Source organism: Brugia malayi (assembly GCF_000002995.4).
Source record: "Brugia malayi strain FR3 genome assembly, contig: Bm_v4_ChrX_scaffold_001, whole genome shotgun sequence".
Lineage (NCBI taxonomy): Eukaryota > Metazoa > Nematoda > Chromadorea > Rhabditida > Onchocercidae > Brugia > Brugia malayi.
In genome coordinates this window covers 24356417-24373524 of record NW_025062479.1, presented here as the reverse complement: position 1 = coordinate 24373524, position 17108 = coordinate 24356417, and the positions used below count along the sequence as shown (strand labels likewise).

The 17108-nt window shown below is 24.1% G+C and overlaps 1 protein-coding gene across 2 annotated transcripts; it reads right to left on the bottom strand.

Moving 5' to 3' along the window:
* Window positions 1-8744: 8744 nt before the first annotated feature.
* Window positions 8745-16179, bottom strand: Bma-xpg-1 (XPG N-terminal domain containing protein; the record flags this gene model as incomplete). 2 transcript variants are annotated; one of them, XM_043075981.1, is made up of 20 exons in its annotated part: window positions 8745-8948; window positions 9201-9259; window positions 9441-9624; window positions 9882-10028; window positions 10332-10517; window positions 10662-10813; window positions 10952-11072; window positions 11415-11507; window positions 11591-11716; window positions 11916-12103; window positions 12406-12541; window positions 12665-12772; window positions 13037-13162; window positions 13446-13583; window positions 13834-13917; window positions 14019-14190; window positions 14722-14836; window positions 15203-15293; window positions 15598-15773; window positions 16092-16179. In XM_043075981.1, the coding sequence occupies 20 exons, from the start codon at window positions 16177-16179 to the stop codon at window positions 8745-8747; spliced, it is 2694 nt and encodes an 897-aa protein (XP_042931915.1). The 2 variants fall into 2 exon arrangements, with proteins under 2 accessions (XP_042931915.1, XP_042931914.1); XM_043075980.1 differs by having other exon boundaries at window positions 12665-12751.
* Between the last annotated feature and the right edge of the window lie 929 nt (window positions 16180-17108).

Genomic DNA, 17108 nt, shown 5'->3' with positions numbered 1-17108 from the left:
AAAAGAAATTAGCCATTTTTTTATTTAATTAAATTTGAATCTAACTTTTATATTCTATACATTATACCATTAAATATTATTATTACTAATAAAAATTTTTTCATGTCTTATGTTGAGTTTTATTTGCTAATAAACTAATAAATTTGCAAAAAACAACAAAGAAATCCACTAAACTACAGCTAATAACTCAATCAAACATTCTTTTCAATATCGATTTCAAATTAAAAAAAAAAACATCCATTCAAATATCATTAATTATTATTATAGCTTGGAATAATTAATCTTTTCTCCTTGTACATTATTAATTATAAATTATAAGTTATTAATTATAAATTATAAGTTATTGATTAACAAACACTGTTTTGTTTATCTATTCGCAAGTAATAAAAATAGAATTTTTTATTAAACCATTACCATTTTAATCAATTAAAGTAATTTCAAAAAAAAAAAAAAAAATTGAAGCCTAGAATAAATCAAGAGAAGAATGAAATAATTAAAGGCAATTTTAAAATTATAAATTTTACTAAAAGTAATAGTATCTTTTCATATTCTAAATAATATCAACCTATTATAACATGCGACGAATTTAATTCTAATAATAGTTTTAAAAAAACAAAAGATCAAATTGTTGAAAATAATTTGATAAATAAGCAAAGTTATTATAAAGAAAAAAATATAATGAGTAAATTTAATTTGTTTAAACATAAAAATTTAAATAAATTTATTAATTATAAACTAATATATAAAGAAAAATATAAAATTAATTATACGTATAATAAAATTTTAAATATAAAAAAAAACAAATTTTATAGAAGAAAAGGAAAAAAAAAAAAAAAAAAAAAAAGGAAGAAAAGTAAACCAATATGCTAACATCGAGAAAGGAAAAGCTTATGATGAAGAAAATGATGAAAAGAAATTTTGGTATAAAAAAAGAAGCATTTCTAAAATTTAACATCAAATTGATACTTTTGAAGAACTTTGATTCCTTCTAAAATTTCATTTCTTTTTTTTTTTTGTTTTTCCTCACTTTTTCACAACATTTTCAAAATTTAAAACTAATATAATATATAAAAAGAAAGAAATACAAATTATATTTTTTTTTAAACTATAAAATAATAAAATATATAAATAAAATTATCGCATTTATTATCAGTTAAACATTCCTATTATATTATCCATTTAACAGTTTTTTTTTTAAAATTGTCACCAAAATTTGCATACAATTAAATCACTCTCATAAATTAAATCTTCCCCGATTTATCATTTTATCAAAGTTAAAATTGAATAAATTTCTCACTTTTATCGAGCAAAAAAAAATAAAAAAGGAAAGATTAGAGATAAAAGATCGAAAAAAAAAAAAGTGAACGAGAATTAATGCTGAAAAGAATTTTTAAAAAAATTGAAATTTCAAAATAACAATTTCAAAAAAAATCATTCCATTTCAACTAACTTTTTTAATTTGTTCCTAAATTTCAATTGATGACAAATTCAAACTATTTCAATTATTAAATTTAAATTAATGATTTAAATTGATAAATTTAAATTAGCAAAATTAACCAATCATATATTTAGTACAATATATTTTTTCTTTTTTCATACTGCAATAAAAATTATTAAAATAAATAAATTTCAATGCAATTTATTATCAAACATTTCGAAAAAAAAAGAAAAGAAAAGCAATTAACCTAACATTTATTACTTTACACAATTTCTAATGCTCAAAAAAAAGCAAATGAAATATTGTAGTAATTAAAATTGCAATAAATTTTAATGAGATAATTTAAAATTAAATGATTGATTAAATTAAATTTGAAATATAATTATCATTTCATTTTTGATATTAAATGCAAAATGTATAAAACAAATTATTTCTTTCTCTTTTTTCTTTAAATTAATTACTCCCTTGCATTTTCTCTTCTTTTTTTAATCATTAATTTCAAATACATACATATCTATTGCTAATATTTCATTTATATCAAAAAAAAAAAAAAAAAAAATTGTTTCATAAAATTTGAAAAAAAAAAAAAAAGAAAAAAAGATAAATTTAACAAAGAAGAAAATATATGGAAATTATAATATAAATTAAAAGGGTAATGCTTAGATGATAGATAGTTTTCATTTTATTGAAATATTTTTATTGAAAATTTCTTTAATTATATTTTATTATTGAAAAGAAAGGAAAAAAAAAATGTAATGGTAAAATAAGTTTCTAAATAAATGTATTATATAACATTTTTTTTCTTTTTTATTAAATAATAAAAAAAAAATATAAATGCATTCTTTTCTTTAGTTTGCATAAACAAAGCTACAATTGTTATTAGGAATTTAAAGAATAAAATAATACAATGTAAAAGTTACATTTTTTTTTTCCTCTCTCTCTCCTCTCTCTCTCTCTCTCTCTCTCTATTTTATTAAAAATAAAGAAATGTTAAAATATGAAAGAAAAAAAAAATTATTTTTTTTTTGATTTATAAAAAAAAAAGTATAATTTGCTGAAAATAGTAATCTATTATGTAGATATAAAATAAAATTTAAATTAATATTTCATGTAATATTGAATAATTTTTATAAACACAATATAAAATGATAATAAATTTGCATAATAAATAAATTGTAATAAATTAAAAAAAAAAAAAAGATAGAATGGAATGATACATTGTATAATTAATTATAAAAATTAAAAAAAAATGCATATAATAATGAATTCTATTAATTAACAAAAAAAAAAAAGAAAAATATATTCAACCTAAAATATATAAATAATGAATTAAGAATTGATATCACTGATAAATGATAAATGATGAATTAAGAATTGATATCACTGATAAATGATAAATGATGAATTAAGAATTGATATCACTGATAAATGATAAATGATGAATTAAGAATTGATATCACTGATAAATGATAAATGATGAATATCATAAGTTAAGAACTAATATCACTGATATGAGTTAAGAACTGATAAATGATGAATTAAGAATTGATATCACTGATATTACTGATAAATGATGAATATTAGGATCAAAAATTTTTATTCGCCTAAAATATATAAATGATGAATATTAGAACTAATAATTGATATCACTGATAAGTGATAAATGACGAATATCATAAATTAAGAACTAATATTATTGAAAAAAAAAAACATTTTTTTTTTAACCTAAAATACATAAATGAATATTAGAATTAAGAATTGATATTACTGATAAATGATAAATGACGAATACTATAAGTTAACAACTAATATCACTGATATAAGCTAAGAACTAATATTACTGATAAATGATAAATATTAAGGATTAAAAATTTGTATTCAAAAAAAAGACAAAAAGTAAACGAAAAAAAAAAATAGAAATTCTAGAAGTGTTCCATTAGATATGACAATATGCAATATTATCTTATGATTTTATACATTTTACAAATTACTTTCAACAAAAAGTTTACCAAAGTAATGTCAACAAAAGAAAAGTAATAGAAGTGAAAAAAAAAGAAAAAAAAAAAACTTGGATAAAGTTAAAGATTTACATTAACTACATGAAAAAGATAAGAGAAAAGTCAATATAAGCAATTCTTACTTTAAACTGTATTTGCTATAAGTTAAAACTCTCGAATATTAATATTTGTTCAACTAAATTTTTCTCTCCTTTTCTTCTCTCTCTCTCCCTCTCTCTCTCTCTCCCTCTTTCTCTCTCTTCTTTACACTTTTTATTTCTATTACTGAAAGAATTACAAAATGAAAAGTGAACAGAGTTAATTTGATTTGAAGACAAGAAATTTGAGTCAAAAATTACAGTAAAATTATGTTCACAATTTGCAAAAAAAAAAAAAAAAAAAAAAAACTTGATCTATCAAATAAAAGAAATAAAAGAATAAATTAAAATGTTATATTCAATAATTAATTAATTACTAATTACAGTTAATTAATTTGATTGATTAAATGCACCACTAATAAAAAATTGCCAAAATTTTAAAAATATTTCAAACTAGAATTTTGCCCAAAAAACATTTACATTTTTTGAAAAAAAAAAAACACAAAAGATCGTTTTCATATGTCAATTCTGTTGTTCCTAGCACAAAAAAAAAAAGAAAAAATTCAATCTATTATACTAAAATTTTGAAATTTCAAAAGGATACAACAAAACCATCTAAACTTTTTCAATAATAGAAAACTAATTTAAAAAAAAAAAAATCTTGTTCAATTTTTTTTTTTTTTTTTTTTTTTTGTTGTTGTTGTTGTTGCTAAACTTTACTTTCATAGGCTTGCTACCCTTCATATCACAATACATTCCTAAATTCATAATTATGACAAAAAAAAAAAAGTTTTCAAATTCTAGAAGATCAGCTAAATTTCAGCTACATTTCAAAATTCAAAAATCATTTTTTTTTTTTTTTTATTAACTGAAAATTAAAATATTTAGAGGAGGAGAGAGGGAGAGAAAGGGAAAATGAGGAGGAAAAAAAAAAAAAAAACCTTTTAAGCTAAAAATACTACGATTGCAAAACACTAAACTTGCATCATTTGCAATCATAATGCAAACTGCATGCTAAAATATCTAAAGAAATAAATATATGATACAATTTATCCTAATTACATTATTTAAATGTTATTACAAATTACATTTGATATTTTCTCAAAAAATTTAATTCCATAAAATCAAATTCTTCTTCTTCCCTTCTTACCTTTACATTCACATATCTGTTAGGTCGATAAAATAAACATGAATGAATATGAGAAGAAATTAAAGAATAGAACAAAAATGATAATATTTTTGATGATCAAAGAATTATCTCTCTTCACATCTTTCTCTTTCATCCTCTCTCTTCTCTCTCTCTCTCTCTCTCTCTCTCTCGTAACACAAGAATTTAGTCAAAAAAAAAAAATTCAATTATTAAAATAACGAATAAATAACAATGCTACCAACAAATATATATATATAAACCAGTAATTTGATAGCCACTATGATAATAATTAATATTAGTAATAACAATTAATAATAGTGATAATAGTAATAATAATAGTAATATTAATAATAATATCAATATCAATAATAATAATAATAATAATAACAATAATAACAGTAATAATAATAATAATAACAATTAATAATAATACCAATAATAATAATAATAAACAATAATAATAATAATAGTAATAATAATAATAATAGTAGTAGTAATAAAAATAATAATAATAATAGTAATAGTAATGATAATAAACAATAATAATAATAATAAATAATAATATCAATAATAATAAATAATGACAATGATAATTATAAATAACGACAATAATAATTAATTAAAATAGTGAAACGATGAATAATAAATGAGTGAAGAAGAGATAAAAATTCATCATCATTCAGAACAAATCGTCAAACTTATGCGTATTATGACGTGTCACAAGTTAAACAATTACATATCCATGTGAAGATATATACGCACACGCACACGCACACCCACACACGCACGCACGCATGCACACACGCAAATCACATACACATAAATGAAGAAAGAGAGGGAGAGAGAGAGAGAGAGAGAGGGAGAGAGAAAGGGAAGAAATTAATGGGGATAATAAGAGATGGTTATGTTGTTTCATCATACTTAAAAACTGGTTTCATTTTATATATATGTCCCTTTTCTTGTCCTCTTTTTCATCTTTTAATTTCCTCCTCTTCTCAATCAAAATAACTTTTATTGGCTTTCATAAATGTAAATATTCAATCAAAAAAAAAGAAAAAAAAAAAAACAACAACAGTTACTAATTTTTAACAAATAAAATTTTATTGGAAATGACATAAAATTAAATTAAACACTTTTCTTAAGTTCATTTACAATTATCATTTATTCTCTTTTACAATTCTCCACCGAAATATTTTTATATTTTAGTATGATAATTGTTATTTCAAAATTCCTTTAATTATAACTGATAAATTTATTTACAAATCTATATGACTACATAAAAAAATTGATTTATCAAAATATTTTATGAATCTAAAAAAAAAAAAAAAAAAGTAGGATCAATGATCATAAATTGGGTAGAATTTTTAAATGTATTACAAGAAATAATTGGGAAAATAAGAAAGTGTCATAGAAATTTCAAAAATTCGATTAAAACATGCAATGAAAAAATTCGTCATAATTATTGCTTTAATCAAATTTTCTTTCATTTTTTTTTTTTTTTTTTTTAAATGAAAAAAGACTGAAATTTGAATTTTTATCAATAAGAGAAATGAAGAAAAATTGAATGAACAGATGAATGAGAAAATAAAAAGCAAAAAAAAATTAATGTCATTTTTAAAAAAAAAGTGCTATTGCTATTGCTATCTGTAATGTTATTTATTTATTTAATAATAATTACAAATATGGAAGAATCCATTGTTTTTGCTCTTTTGTTTCTTGTCAAAAAGAAAGAGAAAAGACAAAAAAAAAAAAAAAAAAAAATCGACATTTTGACATTTCTAAAAATCCTAAATGTGTCGTATCGGAATGTCAAATTTCTCAGAACAAAAAAAAAAACAAATCTATTTTAAAGACAAAAATGAAATATGATTTAAAATAAGCAAAAAAAAAAAATGATTAACATATAATGAAGAGAATTTTAGTTTATTATATACGAAAATATAGCTACAAAAATTTTTTTTTTTAATTTAAAAAAAAAAAAAAAAAGTGATATAAAAATGAAATTTCACACTTCTTTCATATTTTACAAATCTTTTTGCAAAATTTTAAATTACATTTTCTTTTGGCTAAGCAACAAATTAAAGCAAGAGATAACAGTTTAAAAATAAGGTCAATTGAAAAAAAAAATAATTTATGAATAAAATTTATTTATAATTTGTAGAAATGACGAAAAAAAAAAAAAAAAAAAAAAGCAAACGTGAAAGAAAATGACGAATACATACATATCATCGATGATCAAATATTTAATTAATTATAAACTTTCTCTAATATAATACATTTTTGCAAACCTTTTCCTTTTGCTAGCGCAAAATAACATTTCGATAACTTTAGACATTTCGATGAACACAAATGTTAAAATGTCATTTCACGAAATTACATTTTCAATTGTATTCGCTGTTGAGTTGCAAATTGAACAAATATATTTTGAGAAATATTAGCCCATTAAATATTCATCATCATAATCCAACATTTTCATTTTCATCAAATTTATAACTGAAATAAAATTAAAGAGAGAAAAAAAGAAAGAAAATTTTTTTTTTTTTTTTTTTTATTTTTGCAAATATTCAAAAAATTATTACGTATAATTAATTTTGCTATAATTCAAAAAAAAAAAAAAAAATAAATTAAAATTGCAACAAATCAACATTTAAATAAATGTTATCTGTAAAAGTAATTATCTCAAAAAAAAAAAAAAAATTATCAAATAAATAAATAAAAATAAATCGAAATATAATCTAATTCTAATCGATCAATCAGCTAGATATAATGTTAATAATAAATTTAAAAAAAAAAAGAACCAAAAAGAAAAAAGTTCGAGAATATTTAAAACAATTTTTCAAACCTTTCTCATCAACTCAATTCCATTCTTCATATCATTTCACACTTCTCACATTTACATGAATATAAAAATTTAAAAAAGGGAGTGATAATCACATAAGATAATTGATCATCTTTTGTAAATAAAATAGTATCACTGTGTTGCTCTATATGTAATTTTATTCAATTTATATACATTTCATGAATTATCACATTAAAGTGTAGTAATACTAAAGAAATACATTGATAAAAAGAGATAAAAATGGAAAGAGCACAATCAAAATTTTTATATTATACATCACCAATAGATATTTTACACGTCAGCTTTTGCTATATAAGCCAAATACTAGCTTAATTTTCAATCGATGTCGCTCAACAATGCAGCTTAGATCTTTTTAAAATTTTAAAAAGTATAAAAATTGAAAAAAAGAAAAAAAAAAGAAAAAAAAGGGAAAGGAAAAAGAATTTCTTATATACATCAAGAGTAAAATAAAGATTGATCATTATTTAATTCTTATTTAATTCTTGGATTCCTCTCTCACTCTCTCTCTTCCTCATTTGATAATGAATGGATAGAAATTTTGAAAATAAACAAAAATTATAATTTTTCTCTCTTTATATTAATTCAAATGAAAATGTTTAAAAGTTAAAGTTTGTGTTAATAACAAACTACAACTAAACAATATTATTGAAATGTTAAGATAAGGCAAGTTTTCACATTCAAATATATAAAAGACCTAGAAATTTCATTAAGTGCATATGTACTTCAATGTCAAAAAGAAAATGAAAAGTTAGAAAGAATTCAAGAAATAAAAACATCTGCAGAAAATTAATTCAAAAAAATCAATAAAAAACTATCAAATCTAAATTCAACAAAAAAAAAAAAAAAAAAAACCATTAACAGATATTTCATGAAAATAGTATAAAGGAATTGATGGTATATTTATTCCTACATACAATGTATACTATTTACCTATCGAATGAAAAAATCAATAAATGAGAGTAGATCGTTTCCTTTATATTGTTTTCAAGAAATATGCAAATATTTGTTTTACTGCATCATTCAAGAATGAAATATACAGAAGTAATAGATCTTTTAAAGGAAGAAATTTACAATGAAATAATTCATCCAACAGATCACATCCAACAATTTTCATAAATTAAACCTCAATAATCTTCATAAATACTGCTGCTCACTCTATAATTAGTATTCCATAAACTTTTTTTTTTTTTGATATAAACATTTAACAAACATCATTATCATCAGAACTTCCTTCAGATAACTGTAATTCGCTGGGGACAAAATTATTTTCAGCATTTTTTGTTTTAGTTAATTTTTTCCGTCTATTCATCGGAATAATAGTCGATCGTTTCTTGCCTCTTGTTGATTTTTCCACAACACATTTACTCGGTCGTTTCCTATTTTGTTTTTCACTTCTCTTCATCTTCTGGAAATGAAGCTTTTTATAAAATGTTTTATTTCTCTCAACAGTAATTTCACTAATTTCCATCTTCACTCATCCCTCTGGAGTCATTCAAAAAAAAAAAATTTTAAATAAATGATAGTAATAACCAAAATATCACAATACGCAATATCTACTAAATAAGCTTTTTTCACTAATTTTCCTTATGAGCTAAAAAAAAAAAAAAATCATACTTCAATTTTTAAATTACTTAAAATACTTCCACATAAAAACTACCTTCATTACTGGAGCATAGCTATCTTCAACATTTTCCGATAAAACCTGATTTTGAGAATCTGAAAATAAAAAAAAAAAAATTCTTTCCAAATATAAAAAAAAAAACAAAATACAGTAAAAGTGAAAAACTGCATAATATGTGAAAGAGTATCGAAAAATAAATATTTCAAAAGAAAACATTCGATAAAAAAATAAGGAATGAATGAAGAAAATATGCAATCAAAATTTAAACAAACATACTTTTAACCGTAACTAAACGTTGTAGAGCTGCCTGAACACGTGCTGTTAAAAATAATCGTTGATCTTGCTCAGATTTCTGTAAACGATGACTAAATGATGTGATATGCATTTGATATGATTGTCCACTTCCACCAACTGATGGATTCAAATACTCATTCCATTTTTGCAATGAATGATTTGTTTGCTAAAATTTTGTTTATTATTATCAGTTATCGTTTTATTTCATAAATGAATACAGAACAATTCTTTTTACTCAATTCTATACGTCAGAAAAATAAAATTGAATTTACAATGTAAAATTAATAAAAAATAATCATAAATTATCATTTAAGCAAATTATGTTATATAATCATAAATTATTTAAGCAAATTATATTAGAATTACGTCACAAAAAAAAAAAATCTGTTAAAAAATATTTTTTTTTTTTCTTTTGATCACTACCTTTTCTAGCTGCTTCTTATCCCATCCTAGCTTCTGCCAAACAAACGATTCCAATTCATCCATATCAATATTCCGCCATCTCGGTTTCTCTGTTGAACTATCAACCAAAGGTTTCGCATATGCATTAAATACATCATGAGAAGGAAACTAAAAGATTTTTTTTTTTTTTTTTCAGGAAATATTTTTTGATAAAATGTTACAAACATCAAAATAATTTCTTTTTTTTTTAATACTAACAAAATTTTTGATTCATTTCTAATGAAACATTGATAATACGACAATTTCTATTCTGTTCTTATTTCGTACTTTTATATAATTTCACTGTTTTTGTAATTTCTGCCAATTTATCAAATATCCCAATTTATTTCTTACACTTGGTAAGCTCTATAATTCTCTAAAATCAAACCAACTTAATCCAGTAAATTATATACAATAAAACGAAGTAAATACCGTCTCTAAAGTTTCAGTAACGTTATTTTTCTCAATTAATCGTCTCAATTTCAATCGTCGTGTGTTCTCCACGAATTTTGTTTTCTTCACATCCTGTTCACTACTATAACCACTACTTGATGGCAAATCTTCCCAATTATCATGACGATTTAACCATGCTGATATACGTTTTAAATTTTCAAAAGCCTGGAATTCATTTTTTTTTTTTTTTAAATGACACTGATTTTGCACTTTCATATTTGAATGTATGTCCAAAGGTAAATTTTCAAATATTAAGTATGAGAATAGCTATACAAATCAAGAACAATTTTAAAAAATCACAATAAAAACCTGTTGAGAAGGTTCAGCATCTACTTGTCGTGAAGTAGTAGCAAACTCTGAAATCAGTTCCAATGCTGCAACAACTCCAACACCTTCTAAACCATTGGTATAATCACCACCGGAGAGTAAACCTATTTGAATTGCTTCCCAACGTGATAAGCCTACAATTATCTGTGAATAAAATTTGAATAAATACAGTAAAGTTTGCATTGAAATGAATTTGAAGTATATGAGATCAATTGAAATAAGCCTAATACTATATCATTTCTAATACAAATGATAACATTAAAAGCATTTACCTAATTGATTACGAATACTTTCCATGGAGTACATCTGCAATCTTCGCTTTTGATTGAACATATTTTTGTAAACAACAGCAGCACCAAATAACCAAACATCAGAATCATCACTAATAATTCCCTATGAAGAAGTTACACTATTACTATTAATAATTTCTGCATAAAATAATTCAATTATAAGACACCTTCCATAGTAATAAGTTTAGTTCCTTTTGAAAGAGATTTAAAATAGCATTTACTGAAATGTCCCATTCCTACCAATTCTCACATGATATATTATAGTAGTATCTTTGTTATTTTGTTTTCTTTAAAGTATATTTTCATGTCAACAAAAAAAATAGTGTTCAGAGGTGAGATCATAACACCCCCTCTTCTTCCCCCCCCCCCCCCCCAAAAAAAAAAAAAAAAAAAAAAAAAAAACGCTAATATAGTCACTAGAAAAACAAAAAAGAACGGAGCATACCTGAACGAGACCTAATTTTTCAAGTTCACAACATTGAGCTTCCGCTTCACCAGGAGCAATAACGAATGGTATCCCGCAAATACGCAACAGATTCTGCAAACCAAAAATTTGAATTCTGCAAGAAATTATTTAATATGGTAAAAAGTGATCTATTTAAAATTGAGTGAACAGCAAACCTGACAATCCTTATAAACACCTTCTTCTCGTGTCGAAGCAAAAATATCTAAATCATTAGCTGGATTAATGTGCATAGATGAACCTGGAATTGGCGAGTCATCATGTGATTCATCGATATTTCTGTCCTAAAATACTTTCAATGTAAAATACCTGTAACTGCCATGAAGTTATTACAAGTTATTAATAAATAAAAGTAGTTTATTTCATATGTGAATGAAGAGGAAACACCTTCCATATAATCATTTGACAACTAAAAATAAAAGCATAAGAAAAATTTTTAATTATGTATCAGAACTCAAAATTCCTCAACAAATGCTTTCTTACCTTTTCGACGATGCGTTCCTTATCGTTATCCTTAATAAAACATTCTTTAGGTTCACATTCTGTTGAATTTTCGGCGGTTTTCGTACTAGATAAAGGAACATCTAATTTCTCAGAAAATTCAGGAAATATTTCCACAAATTCATCACTGCTCTCGCTAGATGATGATGACCATGTGTCATGATGCAAATCTAAAAAGTTTGTAAATTTAATTTATAACAAAAAAAAAAAAATAATGTACTATATTTTGATTATATTTTATTGATATTTGTTGGATGTTTCATTCATAAAGTTTTGCAATAGTTATATGTTTTCAAACTTTTGATTGCCACTGATTTTTATTTTACATATGATATGCTTTATGAAAACATATAAAACATAAATGATATCCAACATTTTTCTAGTCACCAAAAATCTTAAACAGTTGCTCAGAAAAAAAAAGAAGAGACTAAACTAATAGATTAAAAAAAAAAAAAAAAAACAAAAAACAAACCTTGAGCTCTTTCAGTGAATGCTGTACGTAAACGCTGTATCATATCACCTTTTGATTCTTGATTATAGCCATACGTACCCATTTGGAACTTATTGTATTTCTCGGCTGAATTTTCAAGAAGTGAAGCATGTATAGCCTAAATATACCAATCAACCATTTTTACTAATTAAATATTCTAACTAATTAAAAGATATTGCATTTCGACAATTTACAATATTAATACTACATTTCGACCAATTTTTTACTTATTTTTTCAAACCTCTTGCAAAGCGCTGTCCTCATCATCATCATCATCGTTGTCGTCACAAGGAAAAGCTCCAATCTTGAAATCGTTTGACTTGTCAGTCTTATTTATAGTTTTGTTGTTCTAAAGAATTCCACTTTAAATGAATACTTAATTCTCTCATTAATGGCAAGTTGAGAAAATTTTTTGCATTTGAAGCTTAACCTTAATTCTCAGTTCCATGCTATTATTACTATAAATAAAAGAAATGTTTCAATATTACAAACAAAAAAAAAAATTTCAAACAATCTCTATTCATCCTCCAAAAAAAGACCAAATTTTGTGAAAGATTAACAAGGTGACAACTAATAAACTAAAAGTTCAGCGCTTCAGGAAAAATCTATGCACCTGGTGAGTAAAAAACATTTCTTTCGCATCTTCAATGTCCTTTTTTTCTCCATTTTTTTCCAGAAATGTTGGCCAAGCTAATGAATCAATTAAATCTTTCTTCTTTGCTTCTTTCTCATCGTCAATCTGAAAATACTTAAATTGTACTTATCTCTCTTCAATCTTTCCAACAGACTGTAAACATTTTGTTTAACAACAACAGTGTACTATGACTAAGCAACTTCAAAATGATGTATGACTAAGATGGATTTAACTAAGCTGTCATTAACACAATTCGAGTATACCATAGCTGATCTAAATACCTTAAAGATCAACTATTCTCGGGCAAAATAATGAAAAGTGGAAAGTCTTGTACATATTTAAAATATATTTACCCTTCAATACTTAAAAAAATATTTAAGAAAAATACAATTTGCACTTCGTTGTCATCTGTTATTATATGCAATCTATCCAAGCCTTCCATTGCTGCCAATTTGATAGTGCTATTCGAGCAACCTTGTTCCCCATCCGCGGAGAATATTCGTAGTTTCAAAGCTTCATTCTTCAGCTTAAAAAAATATAGTTAAAATAGTTGAACTATAAGATGAAAAGAAAAAAAAAAAAATCGACAATGATGTAATCAATTTAAGAGGTTGTTTACACATATGAAAGGTGCTATAAACCAACTGAAATGGAATGTTTTACTATTTTATTCAAGCAGAAGAATAAAGTTCTAGTCTTGTATAGGTTTTTTTTTTTTTTTTTTTACAAAAGAATTTTAAAAAAAATCAAATTTCTGAACTAAAGAAAACTTGTACCAACTGCAGTTGCTCATTTATCCGGTTACGTTTCAGCAGTCTATCGATCTGTAAATTACTAAAAGCTTTCGAATCATCCGGAACCTGAAATTCTATGTTTTTTTTTTTTTTTTTTTCTTTTTTAAAGAGAGTAAGAAACACAGCAATGCAAGAATTTACACGAATATTTACTGAAAATATTTTACCTCTCTCAACTTGAGACCTCTAACTTTGTCCCGCACAGTCAACAAATAATCAACTCGTTCATCGCGAGTGGTTAAGCTCTCAAACTCAGTTTGATCGAATTCGGACGAACGTGATGACTCAAAAGATGAATATATTATTTCAATTTCTCCATCCGACGCATTTTTATGTTTTCTGAAATTGATTTCAATAATTTCTTTTCCCTTCCTCTCTTTTTGCTATTTAAAAAGACAAAACACTTTCATTTCCTGATATGACGAGTAAAATTTTAAACTATATGAACTGCAAAATGGCTCTCAGTAGATAACTTTTTATTTAAGTGTAAATAAATTAATTCACCAAATAATTACATGAGCAAAAAGAAGGAAAAAAAACTTAGTTATATCGAAATTATTTTTTTTCATATTTTTTGAGAAAATTTTCGAAAATTTCTCTTCGTATTTCAGATAACTTTAAAAGAAATGGAAGGACCATAGATGGAAAACTTTCATGCAGCAATTATCAAACATATCCAAAGAAAAAAGGGTTCTTATTAAGGTCAAGTTTTATCCCATAATTGCCTTAATAAAAAGAACTTCATAAAATGTTTTAAAAAAGATTTCAAACGTCTTTAGAACTCAAGTATTTGGCACATACAAAGTAAATAGTGAAAAGTTTTTATCAAAAAATTAAATTAATAGTGTTCTGAAGACAATCCTAACATACATTTCGTCTTTTGATGTTGATGGAATTGGCACATCGAACAAATCATCAACTTTGCGTCTTTTTGTTTGCGAAGCAAATACCTCGCTTAATTCATCTACTCGTTGCTCACCACCATCTGAAATAACATTCCTAATAAGAAACTTGAATTTTAAAGAAAAAGATTTCGATCTTTTACAAAAAAATAAAGCTTAAAAGCCATCCTTGGAATGTCAAAAGTGTTAATCAGGTCTTTATCAATTATAATCTTTACCACTACTTTTACTAAGTGACCACTCAAGAACTGCTACTAACTCTTAACAATACTATTGCTTAATGGTACTAAAAATCATTCCTTATGTCTAACACTTTATGTTTAAGACTAAAACATATTAAACAGTAGAATTTGATAGGGATGAGATGACATCCGAATGCGCAATATAAACCATATCTTATGTCTTCTGCCTTAACTGATATTATTTTTTAGACAAGAAAGAATACAAACGTAGTTGTGAGGAGGCCAATTGTTGTAGGACATGCTTCTGTGCTTTAGTCATCGTTAGTTCTTCCACATAACGTTTTACTTGTCGATCACGCTAAAAATTTCTTCTTCAAAAAACAAACTCTTTCTAAAAACAAAAACTCTATTTGATATACAAGGTATCCAACAGTATCTGGTAGATCTAACATTAAACATAAAACAATCAAAAAATTTAATCAAAAGAACTGTAAATGGTATGCAGTATTTAGAATTCTTAAAAGTTGCTAAACAACAAAAAAAAAAAAGGTCAATAGCATAAAACCTCAAACTCAAAAAAAAAAAAATCTCAGTTATCAAAATCGACACTCCAGCAATTTTCGAAGCTCTTCAGAATATTTATTAAGGATTAGAAGAAATACCAGCAATTTCTTCTTGAATATGGGTACATTTGGACCATCGAAAACAAAAAATGGTCGTATTTTGTAAAACAGAAGTTTCGCCAGACGTCGTAATACCAATGATAAATGTGGATATTTGGCATTCAGTTGATGTTCCGAGTAGCCATAGGCTGCTTGATGAAGCCAAATTGAAATATCTGGAATGATCGAAAAAATTTCTAAAAATTATGATTGATACATTCTGCAGGCATTGCAGTTCATTATCTACTCCATATTATTTGAAGTACCTAATATGAACCACAAGTTCAGTGTAAACTTTACTAACTTTTTAAAGTATGTTATTTAGAATAACGAAGAATTGCTAGCATTATCCAAAGTATTTTAATGCTAATTGTTATTTTTTGATATCAAAAAGAAAAAGCCTCCTAATGTAGCAATTAGTTACTAATATCTTTCTTAATTCTTATAATTGAAAATTTTACTAAAACTCATAGCAACTGAAATTAAAAATAAACCAATTGCAAGCCGTTTTCCTTCAAGAGATTCCAAGGTTACTGGTTCAGCTACAGGTTCTAATATCTGCCATAATCCCTGTATACCCATACCTGTAATATTCTTTTTAAAATCAAAGTTTTTTTCCTTTGTTGGAAATAATTTGTCATCCAAAAGCTATTTTTAGATAAAGTGTAATTAAACTTCTAAATAACTTCTAATTAAAATTTCCGTTTCTTTTTTTAATATTACCAAAAAAATTCAATCTTTTCTAATAATTCTCATTTTCCAGCTACCACATACATAGCTCTCTCTGTATCTCTTACTTACTCACAATATCTGCTTCTATCCTCTATTATTAATATTATTATACTCTATCCATTCCGTATATTCTCAATCTTCAGTTTCCTTCAATCACTCTCAATCTCTCGCCCGTATGCTATGCCATAAATACTACCACTCTCTGCACACACAAACACACCACTTTTACCGCTCAACGTTATGCATTCAAAACGGACAGTAATTAAGGAAGATATTGGAACCAAAGTGACTTAGAAAACTATGAAGATGTCTTCAGACCAGCTTCAATGAAAATTGCAAGTCTCAGCACTCAAATTTACATTCAATTCAAATTTGCAAATCTATAATCAATTTAAAAATTTTGAAAGAATTGCAAAAAAATCTGTAAAATTTCTCTCCTATACCAATTGCATAAGTCATTTAAAATTACTGTTGACACTCATTGCAAAAAAAAAAAAAATTTTACTAAAATATTATGCTAATAAAAAATAAAATGAATTTATTAAAATTTATTTCATTATAAAAATTAGCTGTTATCTGATAATTTCTTTTTCATTATCATTGTTTCTCGTTTTTGTCGGTGTGTCGAATTTCATTTTTGCTATTGCAATTCTCGAAAATTTCATTCAACAAATCTTTTATCTTCCTTTTCTCCATTATGTTTGACACTGTAATGCGATGGATATTAAATGCTGTTTGTTTTTTTTTTTTTCGAAAAAAAATTTAAATTAAATTAAATT